Here is a 24,183-nt window from a genome sequence, read left to right on the forward strand (position 1 = left end):
CATAAAAATTTAAAAAAAAAAAGAAAGTGACTCCTTGGCTTCATAAGCTATGTGTATTTTTTTATCCTCTCCTAATATTGTCAAAGATTTTTGGTGTTTTCCAGAGAGTCTCTGGTGACTCAGATTTCATCATATCATTCTAACCAAATCTAATAAAAATTCTTCTATTTGATATGAATTAAATCTTCTGGAGACCATTTTTATTTTAATACTTCATTCTTTTCAAGTAGAATGCATTGATGTTAACTATTTTACTCACAGGAAATCAGCTACTAAAGTGTAAATCACTTTATATTTAATAGAACTTTCTGAGCAAAGTTCAAAATAAGGTCATTGATCTGATGAGGACTCTTGGTCTATATTAAAATTAATCTATTATGTCTGAGAAGTAAATTGTGTGAGATCAACACTTTCAGTTCCTGCCCTTAAAATAAAAAATAAAATTCCCAAAATATAAATAATGTATTTATTATGTCTGTTACCTGTTTTTCATTAACAGGTTATTGAAGAAAAAAATGAACTGATAAAGGATCTTGAAACCCAAATAGAATGTTTGATGAGTGACCAAGAACGTGTGAAGAAAAATAGAGAAGAAGAAATTGAGCAGCTCAATGAAGTGATTGAAAAACTTCAACAGGAATTGGCATTAATTGAACAGAAGACATCAGTGGATGCTACTTCTTTTCCAGAAGAAGCAGACAGTTTAAAACATCAATTGGATATGGTAATAGCTGAAAAACTGGCTTTGGAACAGCAAGTAGAAACCACTAATGAAGAAATGGCCTTTACGAAAAATGTACTTGAAGAAACTAATTTAAAAATGAATCAGCTAACTCAAGAATTATGCAGCTTAAAGAGAGAACGTGAAAATATGGAAGAAATCCAAAGTGTACCAGAGAAAAGCATTAACATGGCCATAGATGATCTGAGAAAAACCAAACCTGAACTGGAAGTAGTCCTTTCTGAGAATGCTCTTAAACCCCTAGAAAATCAGACTGACTTCACATCTTTTGAAGAAAACAGCAAAGGTTCCACTAGCAGTTTGGAATCAAAGGTGCTACAACTTGAGGGCACTGTGAGCGCAAAGGACTTAGAACTCACCCAGTGTTATAAACAAATAAAGGACATGCAAGACCAAGGCCAGTCTGAAACAGAGATGCTGAAAAGGAAGATTGTAAACCTACAGAATGTGCTTGAAGAAAAAGTTGCTGCTGCTCTTGTGAGTCAAGTCCAACTTGAAGCAGTTAAGGAATATGCAAAATTCTGTCAAGATAAACAACCAGTTTCATCAGAACTTGAAAGAACACATGCACAGAATTTAAATCAAGTTACAGATAATGAGATGGAGTCAAATGTATTAGCATTAACCTTGAGAATATCAGAACTAGAAAGCCAGGTGGTTGAAATGCAGACTAGTTTGATTTTAGAAAAAAAACAGGTAGAAATTGTAGAGAAAAATGCTTTGGAAAAAGAAAAGAGGCTACTAGAACTACAGAAGTTATTGGAGGAGGAGAAAAAACAGGGAGGTAAAGAAAGGAAAAGAAGCCCTGAAGGAAACTTTGAGGTTCTCAAGGTTAGTTTGTACTTAATTTTTTTCACTTAAATACCCTAAGAAATTCTCTTTTTTTTGTTCCATAAGCTTGATTGCTAATTTACTAAATTAAATATGGTGTTCTTTATATCTAGCAATTCATATATAAAGGGGTTTTATAAAAATACTACTTTTCTGTATGCTCCCATTATTATCACTAAAATAATGGAAAAATCGATATTTTGTGGTCTTCAAATCATGTTATTTATTTCACTAGCATACTCATTAAGTAGAGCAGTCAGAAGAAGGTGAAAGATGTTTTAGAGATGATAAGTTTAGCAAATGTCCTTTGGAATTTGTGTGGGTTTTTTTCCTGTTCCATCTAATATGTGTATTTTGTGATCATTCATTTTAAGTAATGGAAAATAATAAAATATATTAATATTCCACTGAATTAACATATCAGTAAGAAGTCATTAGCTTTTGCAGACTTTTATAGCTGGTAATAGAGTCTTTCCTTTCTTAGGAATAATTTGTATTTCACTCTTGTAAGTCTGCTTATGTAACAATCTGAAATTGCATTTATTTCCTAGCATAGGACTGATATAGAAGGACTTTAATTTTCACAACCTCACTTTATATATTTATAATATTGAGTACTAAATATGCAGTCTTATATGAATACCAGGAGGTTAACTGAGTATCTAGATTCTATTAATATATAATTTGTTTTACAAAGGATGATAATTCTGGGGTGCCTAGGTGGTTCAGTCAGTTAAGCATCTGACTCTTGATTTTGGCTCAGGTCATGATCTCACAGTTCATGAGATCAAGCCCCGTGTCAGGCTCTGTGCTGACAGTGCAGAACCTGGTTGGGATTCTCTGTCTCGCCCTGTTCCTTACTTGCATGTGCACACTCTCTCAAAATAAACAAATACACATTAAAAAACAAAAACAAAGGATGATAACTCTTTCCATTTACTAGGCTTTTTTCTCTTCCCCAGAACTATAACTGATTGTAGTCATTTTAAAATATTAATGTGACTTTCCTTGTATATAAAACGTGTAAGAAGTATCTTAGTAAGACTTGGCATTATTTTGAGGAAAGTGATATAAATACGAAAGTTTTTGAATGGTAACAGTATTTCATTAATAATTTATAAATAGGGTACATACTAACATGAAGTACCTTTCATTCCTAGAAAATAACTTTTTTCTTACTGTCTCAAGAACATAAAATGATGGTTCTAAAAAAGTTTTCCTATTTGTTGAAAGAGCATGAATCATTTATTTCTACACCGTTTTATTGGATAGGCAGTCATTCCTGAAAAAGCTTCATTAGAATGTATAGGTACCTTGAAATTGGCTGTATTTTTTTGGTAAATAACATGTTTCTAAATGTTTTCCACTATCATTCAGACAACTACTGAGCTAATTCATACCAGTGAAGAAAGTGGATTTTTTGGTCAACTTGAGGCTCTTAGAGCTGAATCATCAGCAACTAAAGAAGAACTTGCCAATTATAAAGAGAAAGCAGAAAAGCTTCAAGAAGAGCTTTTGGTAAAATAAGTTAACATACTTTCTAATTCACTTACTTTTACATAATCTTAATTTCATTTCAAAGTATATTCTCTTCTATAAACCCAAACCAAATTTATAACTTAAAAGCTGGAAACAAATCTTTTATGGCTTTGGTTAAAAGTTATTACAAATTTCTTTACTACTATCTTCTTGCTTAATTTTCCTGGAATATTTTTTAGCAAGATGCTTTTACTCTCTAGTCTCTTAATGAACGAGTAGATAGACAGATGTTAAAGAGAATTCTTATCCCATGAAAACCAAAAAGATGAGGCTGATAAAATAATTTCATTTCTAAGGTCATCTATGATTTTACATATAATGCAAATATATATGGAATCTAGGAGTGTTTCTGAAAAATTTTTCCTATTATTCTAAGGAAAATGAATATCCTCTCTACCTTAAATTCTACATTTAATATTTTTAATTGAATGTTCTGTTCTGTTCATTATGTTTTAGATAAAAGAAACAAGTATGGCATCTCTCCAGAAAGATTTAAGCCAAGTCAGGAATCAGCTCATAGAAGCAGAAGAGAAATTATCCTACTTCTTAGAAAAAGAAGATAAAACTGAGTTACAGGAAAACAGAAAAGTCTGCATATTAGAGGCACTTCCTAATAAAGTGGGTAAAAGTTTGGCATCCCAGACAGAGGGGACTCTCAAGGTCAATAGCAGCAGTCAGACTCCACAAATTCTTGTCAGAAATGCAGGAATCCAAGTTGATTTACGGAGTGAATGTTCATCAGAAGAAGTCACTGAAATAATCAGTCAGTTTACTGAAAAAATTGAGCAGATGCAAGAATTACATGCTGCTGAAATTTTGGATATGGAATCCAGACATATTTCAGAAACTGAAACCTTAAAGAGGGAGCATTATGTTGCAGTTCAGTTACTGACGGAAGAATGTGGTACCTTGAAGGCAGTGATACAGTGTCTGAAATCGAAGGAGGTATTTGGTTTTCATAATACATGTTTTTTCAACATTCTGTGTGTGGTCCCCCCCCCCCAAAATTCTTTGTTTTTAAGAGAGAAAGAAATTTGGGGTAGCCTCTTCCTTGTGATAAGATTATAGATCTAAATCTTCTTTACCTCGTGTATTCCAATAATAATTTCCTACCAAGTTCCTCTGCAAATTTGGAATGTGATAATATCATTCTTTAATTCATGAATGTTTGCTATGGTAATATCCATTTAAAAAATTGAAGACTTTTATAAACCATGGATAGTTCCACTTAACTGTGAAAGATGTGACAGATTTAATTGAGTTTTTCATTTGTTTTTTGTTCTTTGACAGCATTACAAAAGAACAAAACTATTTATTGGGTTCCTATTTCTATTTTTATTAAGGCCAAAAATGTTATGTATTCTTTTGTTTTCTCTAATTAGGGATCCTCACTACCCGAATTAACACATTCTGATGCTTACCAAACTAGAGAAATATGTTCCAGTGGTAAGTTACATAAATTTCTGACATTTTTGTAGTACTTATTTAAAAAGTGTTTGTTTTGAGGCGCCTGGGTGGCTCAGTCAGTTTAGCGTACAACTTCAGCTCAGGTCATGATCTCACAGTTCATGAGTTCAAGCCCTGCGTCAGGCTCTATGCTGACAGCTCAGAGCCTGGAGCCTGCTTTGGATTCTGTATCTCCCTCTCACTCTGCCCTCCCATTCATACTCTGTCTCTCTCAAAAACAAACATTTAAAAAAGATTTTTTTTAATAAAAAATAATTGTTTCTTTTCAATAGTCAATTGTTGTTTTCTTTATTTTAGATTCTGGATCAGACTGGGGTCAAGGAATTTATCTTACACAAAGTCAGGGATTTGACACAGCATCAGAAGACAGAGGAGATGAAGGCGAAAGTTCAACAGATTCATTTCCAAAGAAAATAAAGGTACTGAAAGACAGCTGTCTTTTAGTGAAACTTAGCCAGTCTGATTTCTGTATTGAACATAGCAGCTTATTAGAACATAGTAAGTTTCTCTCTGAAGAGAGAATTGCATAGCTAGAAGGAATCTTGGGGATCTATATAGGTTTATTCCTATATTTTACAGATAATAAAGTATAATATATGTAATAATTATTTGCATAAAGAGATAAAGAGTTAAATTTTTTTTTTAATTCCTGTTACTTTTGAGTGCCGAAATTATTAAAGCAATCTCAAGGACTAGAATTTATCTCCTACATAATTCTTTTGGCCAAATTAGTGGCTGATCATTAAATCCAAGAAGAGTGCATTAGATAAATAGAAGGAACTTACAGATAAGAGCAACCCAAAAGACAGTGTCTTCTGGGATTGGCTTACTCCTCCATTAGAAGAAGGCAGTCAGTAATGGTAGCCTGGTATGTCCTTTCTGCAGTGACTCTTCTAAGTCAGGCTAACTTGATAAAGGTATCTTGCTTAAAATTTAGTTCTGTTTGTATGTCTGTTTTTGAACAAGTCGTCATAATTCTAGCCTTTGGGTTTTGATTTGTAGGGATTACTAAGAGCTGTCCATAATGAAGGCATGCAGGTGCTTTCCCTCACCGAGTCTCCCTACAGTGATGGAGAGGACCATTCTGTTCAGCAAGTTTCAGAATCTTGGCTAGAAGAAAGAAGAGCTTACCTCAGTACAGTCTCAGCTCTTAAGGACTTAATTACCAAAATACAAGTGCAAAGAGATGCCGAGGTACTCAATACTATGCATCTTAACAGTTTTATATGCCCTTTATTAATAGTAAGGCACTTTATAATTTAAATTATTGTCTTTTATGATGTATTTTCACATGAATTACTATGTATTATTTAAATGCCACAAGCCATACTCTTGAAAGTAAATCTATATACTTTTTGGCCTCTAACATTTAATTTGGTTAGTAGATACATACCATTTTTAGACTTTTTATAAGCCTACTTATTTGAAAATTAACTTTTGTTTTTATTCTTTGTTAGGTTTACAATGGTTCCCAGTCTCATGAGAGTTTCCCAGACTGGCGAGGTGAACTTCTGCTTGCTCTTCAGCAAGTTTTCTTAAAGGAGCGCGGTGTTTTACTAGCTGCTTTTCAGACTGAGCTGACAGCTCTAGGTACTAGAGATGCAGTTGGATTATTGAACTGTTTGGAACAGAGAATACAAGAACAGGTATCAAAATAAAACGTTGAAACAAAGAGTGCTTTTTAATAGTAGTAAGAAAATGAGTTATTGATTACTTTTGGAGAAGGTCTGAAAGTTAAAATTTTAATAGGAGCCACTAAGACTATTCGGAGAAAAATTATTACCTTAAATGTTTTATCTCATTTTAGAAATAAGACCGAAAATTAATGAGCTGCTCATCCAACTTAGGGAGTTAGAAAACAGCAACAAAATAAGCCCAAAGAAAGTAGAAGTAAGATATGGTCAGTTCTCATTGTCTGCAGTAGTTAGATTCTGTAAAGTTGTTGAGCGTCCTGAGCCATTGCTACTAGGGGAATACTGCAGGCAGGTTCCTGTGAGCCCCTGGTTGTGACATTTGCCAAGACACCTTATTTATATGTATTGCTGATTCATTAACCTTGAATCCATGGCCCGTAGCACTATGTAACTCCTGCCTAAAAGCAGCTTATCACATGTATTCTCTGCATAAAATACCGCCTTCTTGTGCTTAGGAACACTAGATAGTCCTTCATCATTGTGCTTGGGGACCATTCTAAACAGCAAAATCACCATTAAAAAGCACAGAAATGCAAAAGAACACAGCACTGAATAGATGGCAGGAAGGACACTTGTTTGCAGTTTAAGAGATAAAAGAAAACATCAGAATGTCACCTAGTGCACCTTCAGCTCAGAACATGCACAGCTGGCAGATTAAATGTTTTGCCACCCTTTGCATGTTTAAAAATGATTGTTAAAGCAATGCTAGTATTAGTTCTGGGTTACAGATAAGTTTTAGTGAATAGGCAGATTTATGGATACATAATCCACAAATGAGGCTCAACTGTGATAAAGAAAAATGAAGTTAGTGAAATACATACACCGGTATAATAGAGAGGATAGAAACTTTAAAAGTTTGTTCTTTGAAAGGCTAATAAGATAGAAACTTTTTTTGGAGAATTGGTTAAGGAAAAAGGTAAAAGCACACTTTAATAAAAAGCACACTTTTATAAAAGGTAAAAGCACACTTTTATAAAATGTGATCATAACTAAAAATAACAGATATAAAATAATAGAATATTATGGATAATTTTACATCAATTCAAAACTGTGGGACAAATAGATTTTCTAGAAAAATAATCACTTCCCAGAATTCATTCAGGATGAAATAGAAAACCTGAAAATACCTATAGCTAGTAATAAATAAATAAATAAATAGATAGATAGATAGATAGATAGATAGTTAAAAAAAACTCTTAAAATACTTAGTGCCCAGGTCTTAAATTTTTAACTACATTCTCCATTAAAAGGAACTAGGACTTCTTGGAGAAATGGGTGATTCCAGGGCTGGAGCAGGGAAAGTACAAGATGAACCTAGAATATCTTGTTTTACTGACAAGGAGTTGCTCGAAGAATGGAGAGATGTCAAAAGATCACAGAAGCCAGCTTGAAGGAGTTCCCAATGTCCACATTCAGGACAATTAGAACATCAAGCTAAGTAATGATAGCAACAGATTATAAACCAAAGATTAAAATAAGAATTCATGAATTCATACTGGTATACATAAATGAATAAAAATTCTTTCTTGTAGAATGCCAGCTAGTATGTACAAGAAATGATGAAGTTAATAAATTACCTTTTATTAAAAAGTAAGAACTCAAGTAATAATCGGCAATGGGTTCTAAAGCTAGTGTGAAAGTGTTTGATTAGAAAAGTATGTCTACATGGTCTCAGAGTAAATCCCCAAGAAATCTTTTTTAATTATAAAAAGAAAAGTAATAACTGTATAGTGGAGAGACCTTGCAGATACCACCTTAACCAAGTGATCAGAATTAATATCATCAGTAACAGAACAAACCAGATACTTGTGCTTCTTGATACAAAGTACACTACCTCACTTTTGTGCTGAACTAAAATCTACTCATAGAGATATATTAGACCAAAACAAATTGAGGCCACAATACATCTATTAGAATGGCCAAAATAAAAATTAGCGAAAGTACCAAGTGCTGGTGAGGATGCAGAGAAATTGCATCCCTCATACATTGCTAATAGGAACATAAAATGGGACAGTCAACTGTGGAAAATGATTTAGCAGTTTCTTATAAAGTTAGATATACAATTACTATATGACCTAGAAGTCACACTTGTGGTATTTATCAGATGGTAATGAAAACGAATGTCTCTGTAAAAATCTATACAAGAATATTTCTAACAGATTTATTTGTATACCCCAAAACTGGAAACAGCCCAATGTCCTTTGACAGGTAAATGGATGAACAAATTACAGCACATCCATATAATGAAATACTACTTAGCAATTAAAAAAGACCAAACTAAGGATACCCTAAACCTCCTATATGTTACATAATACTTGGATTGACAAAATTATAGTGATAGTGAACAGATCAGTGGTTATCAGGGGTTAGGGTTGGGGAGAGGATACACCTAGATATATACAGGGAGAGTGATAGAGCAAATGTGGTTTACATTAGAGAATTTGGAAGAAGGCTATATGGGGATTCCTGTACAATATTTGGAGTTTTTCTGTAGGTCTGAAATTATATCAAAATATGAAATAAAAATAAATACCCAGAAGAATTATACCCAGCTCAAAAAAAAAAAAAAATTTTTTTTTTTTTTTTTTACAGGTTTTATAGGTGAAGTCTAGCATACATTCAAGTAATAGCTAATTCCAGGCTTAAACATATGCTTCCCATTGTTGGATGACTGGGGCAATGCCCTGTCTTTTTGTTAAGAAGCAAATGTAACCCTATTGCAAAAATCAGACAAAGAATAATACAAGAAAGAAAACTTACAGGTCTGTTTATCCATGAACGTAGATGCAGAAATCCTAAACAAAATATTAAGCCAAATCCACCATTGTATATTTTTTAGAGACACAGTCACCTTATACTTATCCAGGAATGCAAAGGTAGCATACCATTAAAAATAACTCATGTGACTCATTAACAGTTAAAGAGAAAATAAAACTAGTGATCATTTCAAGAGATACAGCAAGTTAAATAAATAAAATGAAGAATTTTATACTTTAATTTTTTTTTTTTAATGTTTATTTATTTTTGAGACAGAGACAGAGCACGAACGGGGGAGGGGCAGAGCGAGAGGGAGACACAGAATCGGAAGCAGGCTCCAGGCTCCGAGCCATCAACCCAGAGCCTGACGCGGGGCTCGAACTCACGGACCGTGAGATCGTGACCTGAGCCGAAGTCGGACGCTTAACCAACTGAGCCACCCAGGCGCCCCAAGAATTTTATACTTTAAAACAAATAACAAGCTAAAAACAAAAAGAAATTTCTTGAACTACATAGGGTCTATTTAATAAACACCTACAACCACCATTATACCTATAGTTAAATGTTTAAAATACAGTTAAATGTATTTAACTATAGTTAAATGTTAAAAATACAGTTAACTTCATGGGCGCCTGGGTGGCTCAGTCGGTTAAGCATCCAACTTCGGCTCAGGTCATGATCTCACAGTTTGTGGGTTCAAGCCCTGCATCCGGCTCTGTGCTGACAGCTCAGAGCCTGGAACCTGCTTTGGATTCGGTGTCTCCCTCTCTCTCTCTTCCTCACCCGTTAGTGCTCCGTCTCTCTTTCTCAAAAATAAATAAACATTAAAAATTTTTTCTTTAAATACTGTTAACTTCAGTAGCTTGTTCAACCTTGTCCTAAAGATTTAGCTAACAAAGCAAAGCAATAAAAAATAAGTAAGAATTAGGGATGAGAAGACCTATCATCCATACAAATGGATGTTTTCTATGTTCATCCATGTAGAAAACAAAAAAGGACCTATACACATGGTATTTTAGAATTGATAAGAAAGTTTGGTAATGTTGCTGGATATAAGATCAAGATGGAAAAATCTGATCTCTTGGGGCACCTAGGTGGCTCAGTTAGTTAAGCATCTAACTCTTGATTTCGGCTCAGGTCATGTTCTCACTGTTCGTGAGATTGAGCCCCACATTGGGCTCTGCACTGACAGTGCTGATCCTGCTTGGGATTCTCTCTCTCCCTCTTTTTCTGCCCCTCCCCTGTTCATGCGGTCTCTCTAAATATTTTTTTAAATATTTTAATAAGTTTTATTTTTAATCTGATTTCTTAACAACAAAATGTAACTTTAAAAATAATTGTTTCCATAGCCTTGTAAACAAATTTCTAAAAATATACAAACTACCAAAACTTACTCAGAAAAAAATGGAAAATCTGAATAGACCCATTACAAAGAGTTAAATTAGTAATTTTTAAATTTCTCACAAAGAAAAGCCTGTGATGGATCAGATGGCTTCACTGGTGAATTCTACCAAGCATTGTAAGAATTAATACCAATCCTTCCCAACCCATTCTGTGAGGCCAGTATTTCTCTGATTCTTAAACCAGGCAAAGGCATCATAAGAAAAGGAAACTGAAGACCAAATATCCAATGAGAATAAACCACCACTGGAAAAATGAACGAATGATACAAATATGTGCAAACAAAAAAGTATCTAATAAGTATACGAAAAGAATTTCAAACGTACTGTATTATTCATACTATGAAATACTATTTAACGTTGAAAATGATTGTGAAATAGAGCTATATGTGTTATTCCAGATAGTTCAACATGAAAATCTCTTAATTTCATTAAGTGAAAATACCATATGATGTTATTTAGATAGTAGTACTGTAGAACAGTACTGTATACTATTTAGGGTGTGTATATATAACATAATATGCAGAGTGCATGAAAATAAGACTAGACTTCAAATTTGGTGATTTCTCAAGCAGGTGGTGCAGAGGAGGTGTTTGGGGAGTTATACATAGAGGGGCTTCAGCTATATAAGTGCTATTTCTTAGGCTGTGTACATGGGTGTTTATTATATTTGTGTTTTGTATGTTTAAAGAATTTCAAGATAAATGTAAAGACTAATAATTAAAAAGTAAATCCTAATGAGTAGGAAGTGAAAATTAGCATCTTACCAGAATTTTAGCATGTGTGTTTCATTTTTTTCAGAGTTCCTGGTTGTTAATTTTATTCTTCTTACAACTCTCTTCACTTGATTTTTTATTTTGCATTATTACAGAATGTTGAATATCAAGCAGCTATGGAATGCCTCCAGAAAGCAGATAGAAGGAGTTTGTTATCTGAAATTCAAGCACTGCATGCTCAACTGAATGGTCTGAAAATGACTCTGAAAAGAGAACAAGAAAGCGATCAACCAAGCCAAGGTATGCTGTTTGTCCGGCTCACGTGGTAACAACAAATAGGTGGAAATATTTCACTTTGTTTCCCCTCTTTGTATTCATTTAAAACACATTTCCTTTCAGTTACATTTTCTTCTCATTCTCATATAATGGAAATAATTTACAGTAATTACTCTGGGAATTAAAGTTTTGTCCAGTTGGTTTTTAAACAGATATATTTAAAATGGGGACACCTGGGTGGTTCTGTCAGTTAAGCATCCGACTTCAGCTCAGGTCATGATCTCACAGTTCCTGAGCTTGAGCCCCGCATCTACTCTGCCGGCTCAGTGCCTGCTTTGGATCCTCTGTCCCCTCTCTCCCTACCCCTCCCCTATTTGCACTTATGCTCTCTCTCTCAAAAATAAACATTTAAAAAAAAAAATAAACAGGCATTGCTTTCATCAGGTTGTTTAGCCCATTAAGTTCATTATCTTTTTTTAGTTCTGAAGCTCTTTGTGAGGTGAACCACCTGAAAGGAAAATAAATTCACAATGAAAGTAATTATTTCTTTTTAAATCCTTTTCTTGTTGTAAACTTAATATACATATAGAAAAGTGCAAAATGCAAAAATATATAACAAATCTTTAAGTGAATGAATTGTGGAAACTTCACCTTTGTTAAGTACCTCTGAAGCTCTTTCCCAAACACACACACCTCTGTGGTAACCTAGACGTAACCATTATCCTGATTTTTCCTTAGTTTTACTACCTATTTGTATATTCCTAAGCCATGTAAGTTTAAAGTTTTCCTGCTTTTGAACTTTATTATTCTATATATATTTGTGCCTTACTTCCTTTACCTCTCTCTAATATTTTTCTGAACATCTGCATTCATCTCCAATTCATTTATTTTTGTTACTGTATAGAATTCTCACAATGTATATATCCATTCTGTGGTTGAACATTTGGATCGTTTCTATTTTTTTTAGATAACTACAACCAGTGCTGTTCTGCACATTGTTGGTAATACTATGTTTCTGATGCATACATACATAAGTTTTCTTGGTATATATACCCCAGGGATGGAATTGCTGAGTGATAGAATACATAATTTCACATTTATTTGGTAACGCCTAAGTATTTTCCAAAGTAGTCCTATATATTTATAGTTCTGAAACCTTAACCATTATTAGCACTGTGAGGACAGTATTCATATGTGTTTCTATAAATTGCCAACTTTGGGACTGTAATCTTTTCACATTTGCTTCGTGGTAATCTCCTAAGTTAAAAATCCGTTCTCTCAACAAAGTATCTATAAACCAGATACAGGTTGGGAGATCGTAATGTAAATATTAATAATCTTGCATTTAGAACTCTTGGAGTATAATATGCAGCAGAAGCAGTCCCAAATGCTAGAGATGCAAGTGGAGCTCAGCAGCATGAAGGACAGAGCAACAGACCTGCAGGAACAGCTGAGTTCGGAGAAGATGGTGGTGGCCGAACTGAAGAGTGAACTTGCACAAACTAAGTTGGAACTAGAAACAACGCTCAAGGCACAACATAAGCACCTAAAGGAGTTAGAGGCTTTCAGGTGTGTCAAACTTCCTTATTAATAAACCTGTATCGGTGAAGGAATTGGAGTGATTTTGTCAGAGACATTGTGCAGATCTTACAAAAGCGTAACATTATACATAATGTGTAAATAACATGAAATTTTGTTATTTGTAGGAAAAACTACAGTGGGAAGGAAAAACTCCAAATTTTTCTAAATGATAAATTCATGGTTAGGTTTTGGCATATTCGCTGCTGTGGGTTCCGTCTCTTTGAGACTTGTTGTATGAGATATACATTACCACCAAGTAATTTGAAATGGTGTTTATTATCTCAATAGAATTTGTGGTTCATTTAGCCAAAATATGCAAAATGTTTTAAAATATAATGCTTGTGAAAAGGATAAATTGTTGGTGTAAATACTGAGATGTTCTGCTTGCCAAGGACACATTACAAGGACATTTTTTATTTTGAACATTGGTGATTCTCGTGTTCAGTAAAAGACAAAGGAAAATTTTTATTAATGTTATTTTGTAAAAATGTTTACAGTGGTAAATAATAGTTCATAGCTACATTACTAGAAACAGTTAATGTGAAATAAACCACACTCAAAAATCTTTATTATGTGGCTTATATTTTCCTATTAGTTGGTTTATAATATGCCTCTGCTCATCAGTGGAAGCTCTCTCTTTTTTTCTCAATACAAACTTGGTTGAAGTAATTTTATGAAAGTTCATTTGTCTGATTTAGGTTGGAAGTTAAAGATAAAACAGATGAAGTACATTTGCTTAATGACACATTAGCAAGTGAACAGAAAAAATCCAGAGAGCTCCAGTGGGCTTTGGAGAAAGAGAAAGCCAAACTAGGACGCAATGAAGAGCGGGATAAAGAAGAACTTGAGGTATTGTTATCTTTGTCTTTAAATGTCTGTGGAAAATCCAAAACAACAGGAGAGAGAGAGAGAGAGAGAGAGTCTGGAGACTGTCTCTTTAAACTGTCCACCTTATACTCTTCATGAGGCACGATAAGTTTTTTGCTATATGTGGAATACTATTACAATGTTATTTGTATTAAACTGTACCATCAGGAAATGCTAATGGTGTGGTACATTTTTGTTTTGCTATGTCCAAGGGTGCATTACAGACACTTCTGCTACAGGGTGTGTTTTTGGAAATTTGAATTAGCGCATATGCAGTTGATAAATAGGGCAACCATTTGGGTTAATGCAGAATAATTTTGGTTCCTGTTTTGTCTAGGGAAGGGGAACAGTGACACTTCTCTGGAAGCAGAACCCCTCACTGCCATATTGTTTAAAAATTTAAAATGAGTCCCTTCACACTGATCTCTCTTCCAGCCCTTCACTGCTGGCAGCTCAGAGAAGGTCATGTTGCTACACACAGTGCCCACTTATGGTAGCCCCGCTGGCTCAGAGATCTTCCATCTATGCGTAGTACTCACCAGCTGTATGCTTAAAAACTGTGTAGCTGGCATTTCTGCTCTATTACTTTCTGTTTTCTTTTGTTGGGGTTTTTTTGATTGTCCATCTTGGTGGCCTCCACGCATAGTGAGGTCTCCACCTGGCAAGGACATGATATCCCCTTGGGTACAGATTACTATTTTAAAATTTTTTTTCTTGTTTATTTGTTTGTTTATTTAGAGAGGATTGCGTGAGTGAGCACAAGCAGGGGGTGGGGGACAGAGAGAGAGGGAGAGAGGGAATCCCAAGCAGGCTCTGCACTGTCATCGCAGAGCCTGACATGGGGCTCAATCCCACAAAACATGAGATCATGACCTGAGTCGAAATCAAGACTCAGAGGCCCAACCGACTGAGCCACCCAGGTGCCCCTACTGTGTTTTTATCCTTACAAATTTGTGTAAGTTTTGAGTAGTTTGTCTATAACCCTGCTTTCCCCACAAACCCCATTATTTTTAGTATGTGACATTGGACAACATGAGGTTTTTCAGGAACTTGTGTCATGTTATATTGAAAATATTTGTATTTTTAAAGGTCATTATTTCTAGAAGAAATGTACTCTACTTCATATTCCTTAACTAGATATGATTAATGTTTGGAGGAAAAAGTATTATTTAGCTTATCTTTTGTTTATGTTCTTTGATGAAAATCATTTGGCTGTCCCAAATAATTATGCTCTAACCACTGAAAATTTGAGTTAATAAACTGGGTAATCAGTTCTGTTCCCAAATACTACCAACTTAGTACTAATAAAGGCACAATGGTATACTTATAAAGGATTTTTTAAAAAATATTAACATTCTTTATTCAACTTTGTTCTACAAGGATTTGAAATTTTCACTTGAGGGTCAGAAACAAAGGAATATTCAGCTAAATCTACTGTTGGAACAACAGAAACAACTACTAAACGAATCACAGGAGAAAATAGAATCACAAAGAGTGCTGCATGATGCCCAGTTATCAGAAGAACGAGGTCGAAACTTAGAGCTGCAAGTACTTCTTGAATCCGAGAAGGTTCGAATACGGGAAATGAGCAACACCCTGGACAGGGAGCGGGAATTGCATGCTCAGCTGCAGAGCGGGGGCGATGGTGGGCAGCCTGGGCCCTCGCTGCCCTCTGAGGACCTCCTTAGAGAGCTACAGAAACAGCTGGAGGAGAAACACAGTCGCATTGTAGAATTGTTAAATGAGACTGAGAAATATAAACTGGATTCTCTGCAAACAAGACAGCAAATGGAAAAGGATAGGCAGGTTCACAGGAAGACGTTGCAGACAGAACAAGAGGCCAACACTGAGGGGCAGAAGAAGATGCATGAGCTCCAGTCCAAAGTGGAAGATCTTCAGCGCCAGCTGGAAGAGAAAAGGCAACAAGTTTATAAGTTAGACCTTGAAGGAAAGCGACTGCAGGGCATTATGCAGGAATTCCAGAAGCAAGAACTAGAACGAGAAGAGAAACGAGAAAGTAGAAGAATTCTCTATCAGAATCTCAATGAGGTAAGTTGATGCTCTTTTAAAGTAGTTCTTAAAAGAACACTACAGCCCTTTGAACGTGTAATTTTGATACTCGACTAATTTATTCATTCATTCATTTACTTTTAAATGTTTATTTTTGAGAGAGAGAGCGAGAGCAGGGGAGGGCCGGGGAGAGAGGGGGAAAGAGGATGAACCAGGCTTTGCGCCGAGAGTGGAGAGCCCAGTGCCAGGCTCAAACTGGCAAACCATGAGATCATAACCTGAGCCAAAGCTGGACACTCAATCAACTCAGCCACTCAGGTGTCTCGATATCGTACTGAATTATTTAAATAGTTATGAACAAATCATATGTAAAGGAAATCCATAGAAGTTTATTTGGAGTATGAACCATAATTGTGTTCCCTTAAGAAAGAATATGATTCATTGTTCATTTATAATTACTGCTTTTTCTTTTTCTGTTGAAAATTGCTAGCCAACCACGTGGAGTTTAACCAGTGATCGAACTAGAAATTGGGTTCTTCAACAGAAAATAGAAGGAGAGACGAAGGAATCAGGCTATCCTAAACTGATTGAAATGAATGAAGGAGGAGCTGGCTGTAATCATGAATTAGAAATGATCAGACAAAAGCTTCAACATGTGGCTTCAAAGCTGCATCATCTGGCCCAGAAAGCCTCCAATAGGTTAGATTTTTTTTTTCTCCTGACTTTTGGAAATGACATTCTTAGACAAACTGGATAGAATCTGTCCCTCACTAAAAGCTAGCCAAGGGTGGGGAATTGAAATTTTTTTTAAGTTTATTTATTTTTGAGAGAGAAAGAGCATGAGTGTGGGAGGGGCAGAGAGACAGGGAGAGAGATCCCAAGCAGGCTCTGCACTGTTAGTGTAGTGCCCAACATGGGGCTCAGACCCATGAACTGTGAGATCATGACCTGAGCCAAAATCAAGAGTCAGTGCTTAACAGATTGAGCCACACAGGCGCTCCAGGAATTGAAATTTTAGTTAATGCATACTTACATTAGGAGATGATAGTATTTTTTTTTTTTTAAGAGAAAACAAGCAGGGGAGAGGTACAGAGGGAGAGAATTTTTTTTTAAGTTTATTTTTATTTATTTTGAGGGAGCAGCAAGGGGCAGAGAGAGAGGGAGACAGAGTTGCAAGCAGGCTCCACGATGTCAGCATAGAATCCAACGTGGGGCTCAAACCTGCAAACTGTGAGATCACGACCTGAACCTAAATCAAGAGTTAGACACTCAAGTGAAGTGATACACTTCAACAAAACTCATATACCTGAAAACAAATATCTTAACACTGTAGAAAGAGAATACTTAATGTAAGGGAGAAGTGGTAGATGAAGCATAGCGTCACCTCATCTATAATGTTTGTGCTCAGTACTGCTAATTGAGAAAGGTATGTTTCAACTTTTTCTCTCTTAAAGACTACAGTTTGAAACAGCAGATGATGACGATTTCATTTGGGTTCAGGAAAATATTGATGGAATTATTTTACAACTACAGAAGTTAACTGGCCAGCCAGGGCAAGAGGTAAGACTTTAAAAAACTCTTTATAAAAGATATCAAGAACAAAGATTTAATGGAGCTATATGAACCATTTAAAGCTGGCACCATATTTTCTAAAGAGTTTTAATTTTATCTTTTTGTTTATTTTAAATATTTAAAATAGTTTATTTAAAATATTTATTTATTTATTTTAAATATTAATAATAATATTTGCCTTTCCCAAATAGAAGATACTGAAAGTTTGAAGGGAAATTAACTTTCATTATCATTATTGAATAATTATGGTGACATTTTATTGTAGTATAACCAAGTTTCTTAAAAGAATAGTCTCATTTCTAGCTCTCCACTCATAACCACCCACAGAATGGTATCAGTGTCTTCAGAGTTGACTAATCTGAATCTTTTCATTCCCTGTCTTTGACTTCTTTGTAGCATTTGACACTTTTGACCTCTCCCATCTTAAAAACTCTTGTGTGTGTCAGTATTCTCTCATTTCTTCCATTTCTTTTCATCAGTCACCTTCATGAAATTCTTTCTCTGTATCTTCATCCGTTTTTTTTCTCTAATTGTGAAAGCTCATTCATTCCCACAGCCTGAGTTCTCAGTAGACTTATTTACTGAACAAATACTTATGTCAGGCACTTGTTATATGCCAGGTACCATCCTGGGTTCTGGGCTTCATCAAACAAATCTTATAAAATCTCGCCCTTAGGAACCTTATCTTCTATTGTAGTCTATACCTTTATCCTGTGGTCCAGGTTTATATTTTCCATTAGTTACTGGAACTCTTTCCTTGGGGAAATGTACCCCCATAGAGATCCCTTAGGAACCTTATAGGCACATTCCAAATTGAGCATCATCTTTCTTCTTCCTGTCCCAAACCCTCATTTCTGGTCCTGATATCACCCAGTTTAGAAAGCTGAAGGTCACCATGGACCACCTTCCTTCACTCTCACTTGTGTGTCTAAGCAGTGACTAAGTCCTGTGTTTTTACCACCTAAATACCTATTCCATGTGTCCTTAGTCATTACCTTTTTCAGGCTTTCAGCATTTCTCACCTGAACTGTTGTGATGACTTCGTCATGTGTCTGCCTGACACCAGGATCTGTCTTCCTTAATTTACTGTACTTTGCATGCTGCTACCAAAGGAATTTTTGTAACACATAAATTTTGTGTCACACTCTTGTCTCAAAACCGTTTATGACTCTCCATTGACTACGTTTAGGTATATTATCCATAAGTAAAGGCAGCCTTCACTCTAGCCTTACCACGCAAATCGTAGCTCCCGAAAAGCAAGACACTCTCACACAAAACCTTTGTGCCTTTACACATACTATTCCTTCCGCTTAATATGCCCTTCCCTATCTTCTCTTCTGTCTATTAAATTCTTCCTTGTTATATAAGACTCAACTCAAACACCACTTCTTCATGAAATCTGTTGTTCTCAGTGCCTCTTCATATTTTTATGTGCATTGTGTATAAATATTTATGCTTACACAACCTTAATATCATTTTATTTTTCTAGCCTAGCTTAGTGTCCCCAGGTACTTCTTGTGGCTCATTGACTGAAAGATTACTGAGGCAAAATGCTGAGCTAACAGGACATATCAGCCAACTGACGGAAGAAAAGAATGATTTAAGAAACACAGTTATGAAGCTAGAAGAACAGATCAGATGGTATCGACAGACAGGAGCTGGCAGAGATTATGTACGTCTGTTTTTAGCATGGCCACGTTAGGAGTGTTGCAAAGTTACAGTTTCTACTTTCTAGTTTCAATTTTTATCCCTAGCAGGGTACGAATATTAAGTATCTGATTCTTAGTAAGATCATTGAAAAATATTATAGAGTTGACAATAATGATAATAGATATTATTTATTGGGAGCCCTCTCTGTGCCAGATCCTGGGTTATATATGTTCAGAATCTCTCATCCACATTCAGCCTTACACATGTGAAAACTGAAGTCTGTAGTCAAACCAGGAACTGCTTCTCTCCAAAGCCACATACTTTGCTACCTATGGGCCAGCAGTGGACACACGTAAAGAAATGTTCAAATGTGAATTCTGACTTCTCATCAATTATTTATCGGTTATTATGTGTGTAACTCAAGTGAAAGATGCCATTAAATTATATATTACAGTCTAATAAACTACTCTGGCCATTTACTGAAATTTTTTCCATTTAAAAACTACAAAATAAATTGCTAGCATCTGTAATATAAAAATAAGAATATAATATAAAGATAGGAAAGACTTGTGAGACAGCTGTATAGTCAAATACATAATCATACATCCACAAAGCTTCTGTAGGGACCCACTTCTCTATGTACGTGCCTGGTTATTTTTTTCCCCACTTCTCCAGTGTACTGTTTCAGGCCCAGGCTCTACATTTGAACCCATATGGCCCCATTTATTAAGTCTCTAGACTTTTTTATTTAAAACAATTTTTTAATGTTTATTTATTTTGAGAGTGAGGAAGAACAAGAGCGCAAGCAGGGGAGGGGCAGAGAGAGGGAGCAAGAGTGAAAGAATCCCAAGTAGGCTCCGTGATGCTAGTGTAGAGTCCAGCACAGGACTCGAACTCACAAACTGTGAGATCATGACCTGAGCCTACATCAAAAGTGGGATCCTTACCCAACTAAGCCACTGAGGCGGCCCTCTAGACTTTTTTATTTTAAAGCTCTGCAAAATCTAAACACTTTCTTTGGGGCTAGGCTTTCACGGGGATTTTTAGTTTTAAAATTAATCTAAGCAAAGGATATTAGTGTATATTCTTTCATGTCAGTTGAGATTGGCTTTGAACCCTCCATATCTGAGATTGGAAAGCTGATATCTCCTAGGGTTACCTTTAATGTGTTTAATTTAGGGTTTTCTTCAGAGACTTATTCCTAAAAATCATGAAAGTATACTCTGGTTTCTGTAGTCTTCTAGGTTCTCGTTGAGTGGTAGTGCCAACATTGAAGCAATCATTGCTTCCGAAAAAGAAGTCTGGAACAGAGAAAAGTTGACTCTGCAAAAATCCTTGAAAAGAGCAGAAGCCGAAGTGTACAAACTGAAGGCTGAACTAAGAAATGAAGCTTTACTTCAGAATCTGAGCTCTGATTCTGAGCATGCCACTCTAAAGGTAAGAGATGTCTTGCATCTAAACATACACCAGAGCTGGTCCTCTGCTTTTGCCTTGTTTCATCTTTCACTAATCTTAACCGAACAGAATGAAGAAATTAGGTGACATTCAGGCTGTCCTTAGGTCTCACTATTCAGTCTGTGTCATGAATGCAGGTGTCTTGCTGGTCACAAAAACTTTGTGATGAGGCATGTCTCAATGGCAGCACCCTGAGCTCATGGTCCACTTCCCACCATGTCATCTCTAACAGACCAACAGAAAGTTCTCTTTTCCACTGCCAACAGAAGCTCTGCTTCCTTCAGTGTCAGAGCGTCATTCTCTGTGAGATCATAAGCCCTCTGAACAACCTCTGTCATGGCTATGATGAGTATTTTAGGAAAACTACTTGTAAAATGTTAATATAAAATCTGAAAGAAAAATGTTTGGGATATTTGTTTTAACTATGGAATGAACATAAATTTATGCCTCTTAAAGGACAGAGACCATTAGCATTTGAAAGTTAAATATTTTAGCAACTATACTAGTAAAAGTAGCTACACAAGTAGACAAAAAAAAACTGAGATGATAAGGGAATGACCAAAACATTTGCAGTAAGTATGAATGGGGGCTAAAATCCAAAAACATAGATATAAGGTTTGTGTTCACATTCCACTGACTAAAAAGAGGCAGAAGTGTGAAATTTAAGGTTGATTATCCTTACTTTCAACTTTGCTGATAAAGTAGGAAACAGTAGTAGGGTATCTGCCATTCTACTACTTTTTTTTTTTTTAATAAAATCTAGGTTATCTTTTTCTAGAGAACAATTTGAATGGCTTCTTAATAATGTCTTTGTGTTCTTCCCTTTTTTAAACATAGAGAATTTACGGTAAATATCTGAGGGCAGAAAGTTTTCGGAAAGCTCTCATTTATCAGAAGAAATACCTGCTGCTGTTACTGGGTGGGTTCCAAGAGTGTGAAGATGCCACACTGGCTCTGCTCGCCCGGATGGGGGGGCAGCCAGCCTTCACAGACCTAGAGGTGATCACCCACCGTCCAAAGGGATTCACCAGGTTTCGGTCAGCTGTCAGAGTGTCCATGGCAATTTCAAGGTAAATGTTTGACAGAAAATGCATTTTAATAGACACTAAAAGGATTTAGATTTTTAATCTACTCTTCTCTCTGCCTGTTGTGCTCTGTATTCATACAGTATGAGACATTTGCCATACTTCTTTCTTTCATCCTTTTAGCAGGGATACTTGATGTTGTACTGTGGAGACCCTATGAAAAGAACTCCCAGGTGCAGGCAGCTGGTAACTCAGAGCTGGCACATCCAGTCTGGATTGTTTTGTTCTGTTATGTTTGGTTTTTAACCCTGAATAAGCCCATGAAGCAGCTCAGATGTATAAATAAAAGGGACCATAAGACGGAAAATATGTTTTTGAAAACTTACTTAGGCTACCTGCATTCATTGTCTTCCTTGCTAAAATAATGCCCTCTTGGGTCTTAGCTACACAGAGCCCTGGCCTAACTCTGCATTCAAACCCAAGATTAGCCTTTAGGGCATTGGACTGTGCTAGTGCTTTTGTCATGCCTTTTCTAGGAGTTCTAAGCAGGCAACACTGGCACTCATTCTGTTTGTAGTTGAAATGGAGCCAGGACTCAAACTCCCTTGAGGACCTGGCTGCCTGCAGTCCTGTCACCCAGGTGCGATATACCCCAACACCTCGGTTTTTCCATGCTTCCCCTCCCTTTTATATACGTAGTAACCAGGCAGTCTCAAAAGCACTTCAGTTTTTAAAGTTCTTCCTGTCAGGTCACATCTGATATGTCTTCAAAGGGTTTTGTCCTTTTTCCTTTACCTTTCTTTGAAAAATGTGACAGAATTTTTTAACTGAAAGCTGTCTGAGATCACCTGGTCCAGAATACCATCTCACAGGCAAGGAAACTGAGGCACAGCGAGTTTGCAAAGCCAGGAGTGATAGCACTAGGATAATCAGCCAGGGCTCCCAGTTCTCATCCATGTTGGCTCTGCAGAAGGAACTCACGTTTTATCTTGTTAATGGCCTGAGGCCCTCCTTGCCTGTTCTTCTCCACGTTGTTGTCAGGTGATTCCAGTTTCTCCTTCCTCCTCTTTCATTCCTTTCATCATCTTGTACACCTTGTACAGGCTTAAGTGCTAGGAGATGCACTGATAAAGAAAAAATGCATAATCCTTGTCTGAATCCCTTAAGGCAGCTTACTTCCTAAGGAGGAAGACCAGTGTGCTCATAACTTGGAAGACACTAAATGACAGGTCACGAGAGTTTAGGTATTAATTTTACTGGAACGTTTGGGAAGGCTCTATGAAAGCCAGTTGCCATTGAAGGACGTCATCTAACTCCTTCTTTTCTTGTCCTCTTACATACGTGTTCATTGTATTTTCACCCTCCTAAAACTGGGCTTCAAAACTGATTGGAATTAAGAAATCACAATTGGTGTTCCAGAAAGTTCCTTGGGCCAGGGGTGGGGCAGGCAGCAGCTCACTACCACTGGTTGGCAGCAGTGCCACCACCACCACCCCTTCCTTTTAATGCCTCGTTGTTTTTCATCCCTGATTACATGGCCTCACTGCTTCTCCAGCTTTCCCAGCTCAGTCGCCCTGCTAGTGTAAAGGTCTTTTATTTTCTTTCCATCTCATTTGCTTTGTAGTCTCTCTAGTCTTTTCTCCTTTCATTATTTCTTGCCCTTTGTCCATCTACTTTTCTCTTTTCTGCTTTTGCTTTTCGTCTCTTTGAGTCCTTTGTACCTCTATAAAGTCAGAACAGAAGAGACCTCTGATGCCTCTTGGAAAGCCTGTTCTAGTTAATTTTGCCCCAGACTAGGGGACATTTGCATGATTTTAGATTAGGCAGTCATGTGATTGTGTTGAAATTTTTCTGTGTTCACATTCAAATGTATGACTTGAATTTTGTGGGAAATGTATATTTATACTCCTTCTGTTATAGATGTGGTGTGAAACTTTTTCTTGGCATCTTTTTTAGAATGAAATTTTTGGTTCGACGTTGGCAACGAGTCACAAGTTCTGGTTCCATCAATATTAACAGGGATGGCTTTGGACTGAATCCAGGTGAAGTCAGAATAGGATTTCTTTTCTTATGTTTAGGATTCTTTTAAAATTACTGTACATGTAATATCTTCCAAAAAATGTGTTCTGGAACTTGTGTTGTCCAAAGACCCCTTATAAGCAACAGAGCTGGGGACCTTGCTGATTTTTCAAGAGTTAACAAGAGCTCATTTTTATGGAACACTAGCCCTGCTTTTTCCCAATCCTGTATATTTTCCCAGTCCTGTGAGGTAAGTACAGTTACTATCATTCTCACTTTACACAAGAAAAACTGAGGCATATAAAGCATTTATTGTTGGCCCCAGAGCCAGCGCTAAACATTGGCAGTCTGGCTCTAGAGCCCACGCTCCTTACGGTTGCATTAAGGCTCTGATTCAAGAAAGGGTTGCTGTTATTCAGCCATGTAGAAGTTACAGTTTGAAATTTTCACAGTACTCAGGTTTTGAGTTTACAGATAGGTTGTATGTAATGGTAACAGTTAAAATTCCTTCTCTCTCGACCTAAAAGTGGAAACAAACATTAGGACTTCAACATTTTAGGCATAAGGATGAGCTTAGAAACT

At 36.1% G+C, this 24,183-nt stretch overlaps 2 protein-coding genes across 6 annotated transcripts in view; one reads left to right on the forward strand and one right to left on the reverse strand.

The window, feature by feature from the left end:
• Nucleotides 1-24,183, forward strand: part of AKAP9 (A-kinase anchoring protein 9) — a 152,205-nt gene that overhangs the window by 120,747 nt on the left and 7,275 nt on the right. For all 5 annotated transcript variants that reach the window (XM_049641431.1, XM_049641433.1, XM_049641435.1 and 2 more), the window contains 17 exons: nucleotides 500-1,573; nucleotides 2,951-3,091; nucleotides 3,569-4,057; nucleotides 4,495-4,558; nucleotides 4,877-4,998; nucleotides 5,582-5,773; nucleotides 6,037-6,225; nucleotides 11,302-11,446; nucleotides 12,772-12,991; nucleotides 13,702-13,852; nucleotides 15,251-15,919; nucleotides 16,371-16,579; nucleotides 17,335-17,440; nucleotides 18,942-19,124; nucleotides 20,339-20,539; nucleotides 21,395-21,627; nucleotides 23,539-23,624. In XM_049641431.1, the coding sequence (XP_049497388.1) occupies nucleotides 500-1,573; nucleotides 2,951-3,091; nucleotides 3,569-4,057; nucleotides 4,495-4,558; nucleotides 4,877-4,998; nucleotides 5,582-5,773; nucleotides 6,037-6,225; nucleotides 11,302-11,446; nucleotides 12,772-12,991; nucleotides 13,702-13,852; nucleotides 15,251-15,919; nucleotides 16,371-16,579; nucleotides 17,335-17,440; nucleotides 18,942-19,124; nucleotides 20,339-20,539; nucleotides 21,395-21,627; nucleotides 23,539-23,624 (4,474 nt within the window). The remainder of the gene's footprint in view (nucleotides 1-499; nucleotides 1,574-2,950; nucleotides 3,092-3,568; nucleotides 4,058-4,494; nucleotides 4,559-4,876; nucleotides 4,999-5,581; nucleotides 5,774-6,036; nucleotides 6,226-11,301; nucleotides 11,447-12,771; nucleotides 12,992-13,701; nucleotides 13,853-15,250; nucleotides 15,920-16,370; nucleotides 16,580-17,334; nucleotides 17,441-18,941; nucleotides 19,125-20,338; nucleotides 20,540-21,394; nucleotides 21,628-23,538; nucleotides 23,625-24,183) is intronic.
• LOC125929901 (lanosterol 14-alpha demethylase) overlaps nucleotides 23,686-24,183 on the reverse strand; it is a 64,188-nt gene continuing 63,690 nt past the window's right edge. The window contains exon 10 of the mRNA XM_049641438.1: nucleotides 23,686-24,121. Within this exon, the coding sequence (XP_049497395.1) occupies nucleotides 24,057-24,121 (65 nt within the window). The 3' untranslated portion in view covers nucleotides 23,686-24,056. The remainder of the gene's footprint in view (nucleotides 24,122-24,183) is intronic.

Source organism: Panthera uncia, chromosome A2 (assembly GCF_023721935.1).
Source record: "Panthera uncia isolate 11264 chromosome A2, Puncia_PCG_1.0, whole genome shotgun sequence".
Taxonomy (NCBI): Eukaryota; Metazoa; Chordata; class Mammalia; order Carnivora; family Felidae; genus Panthera; species Panthera uncia.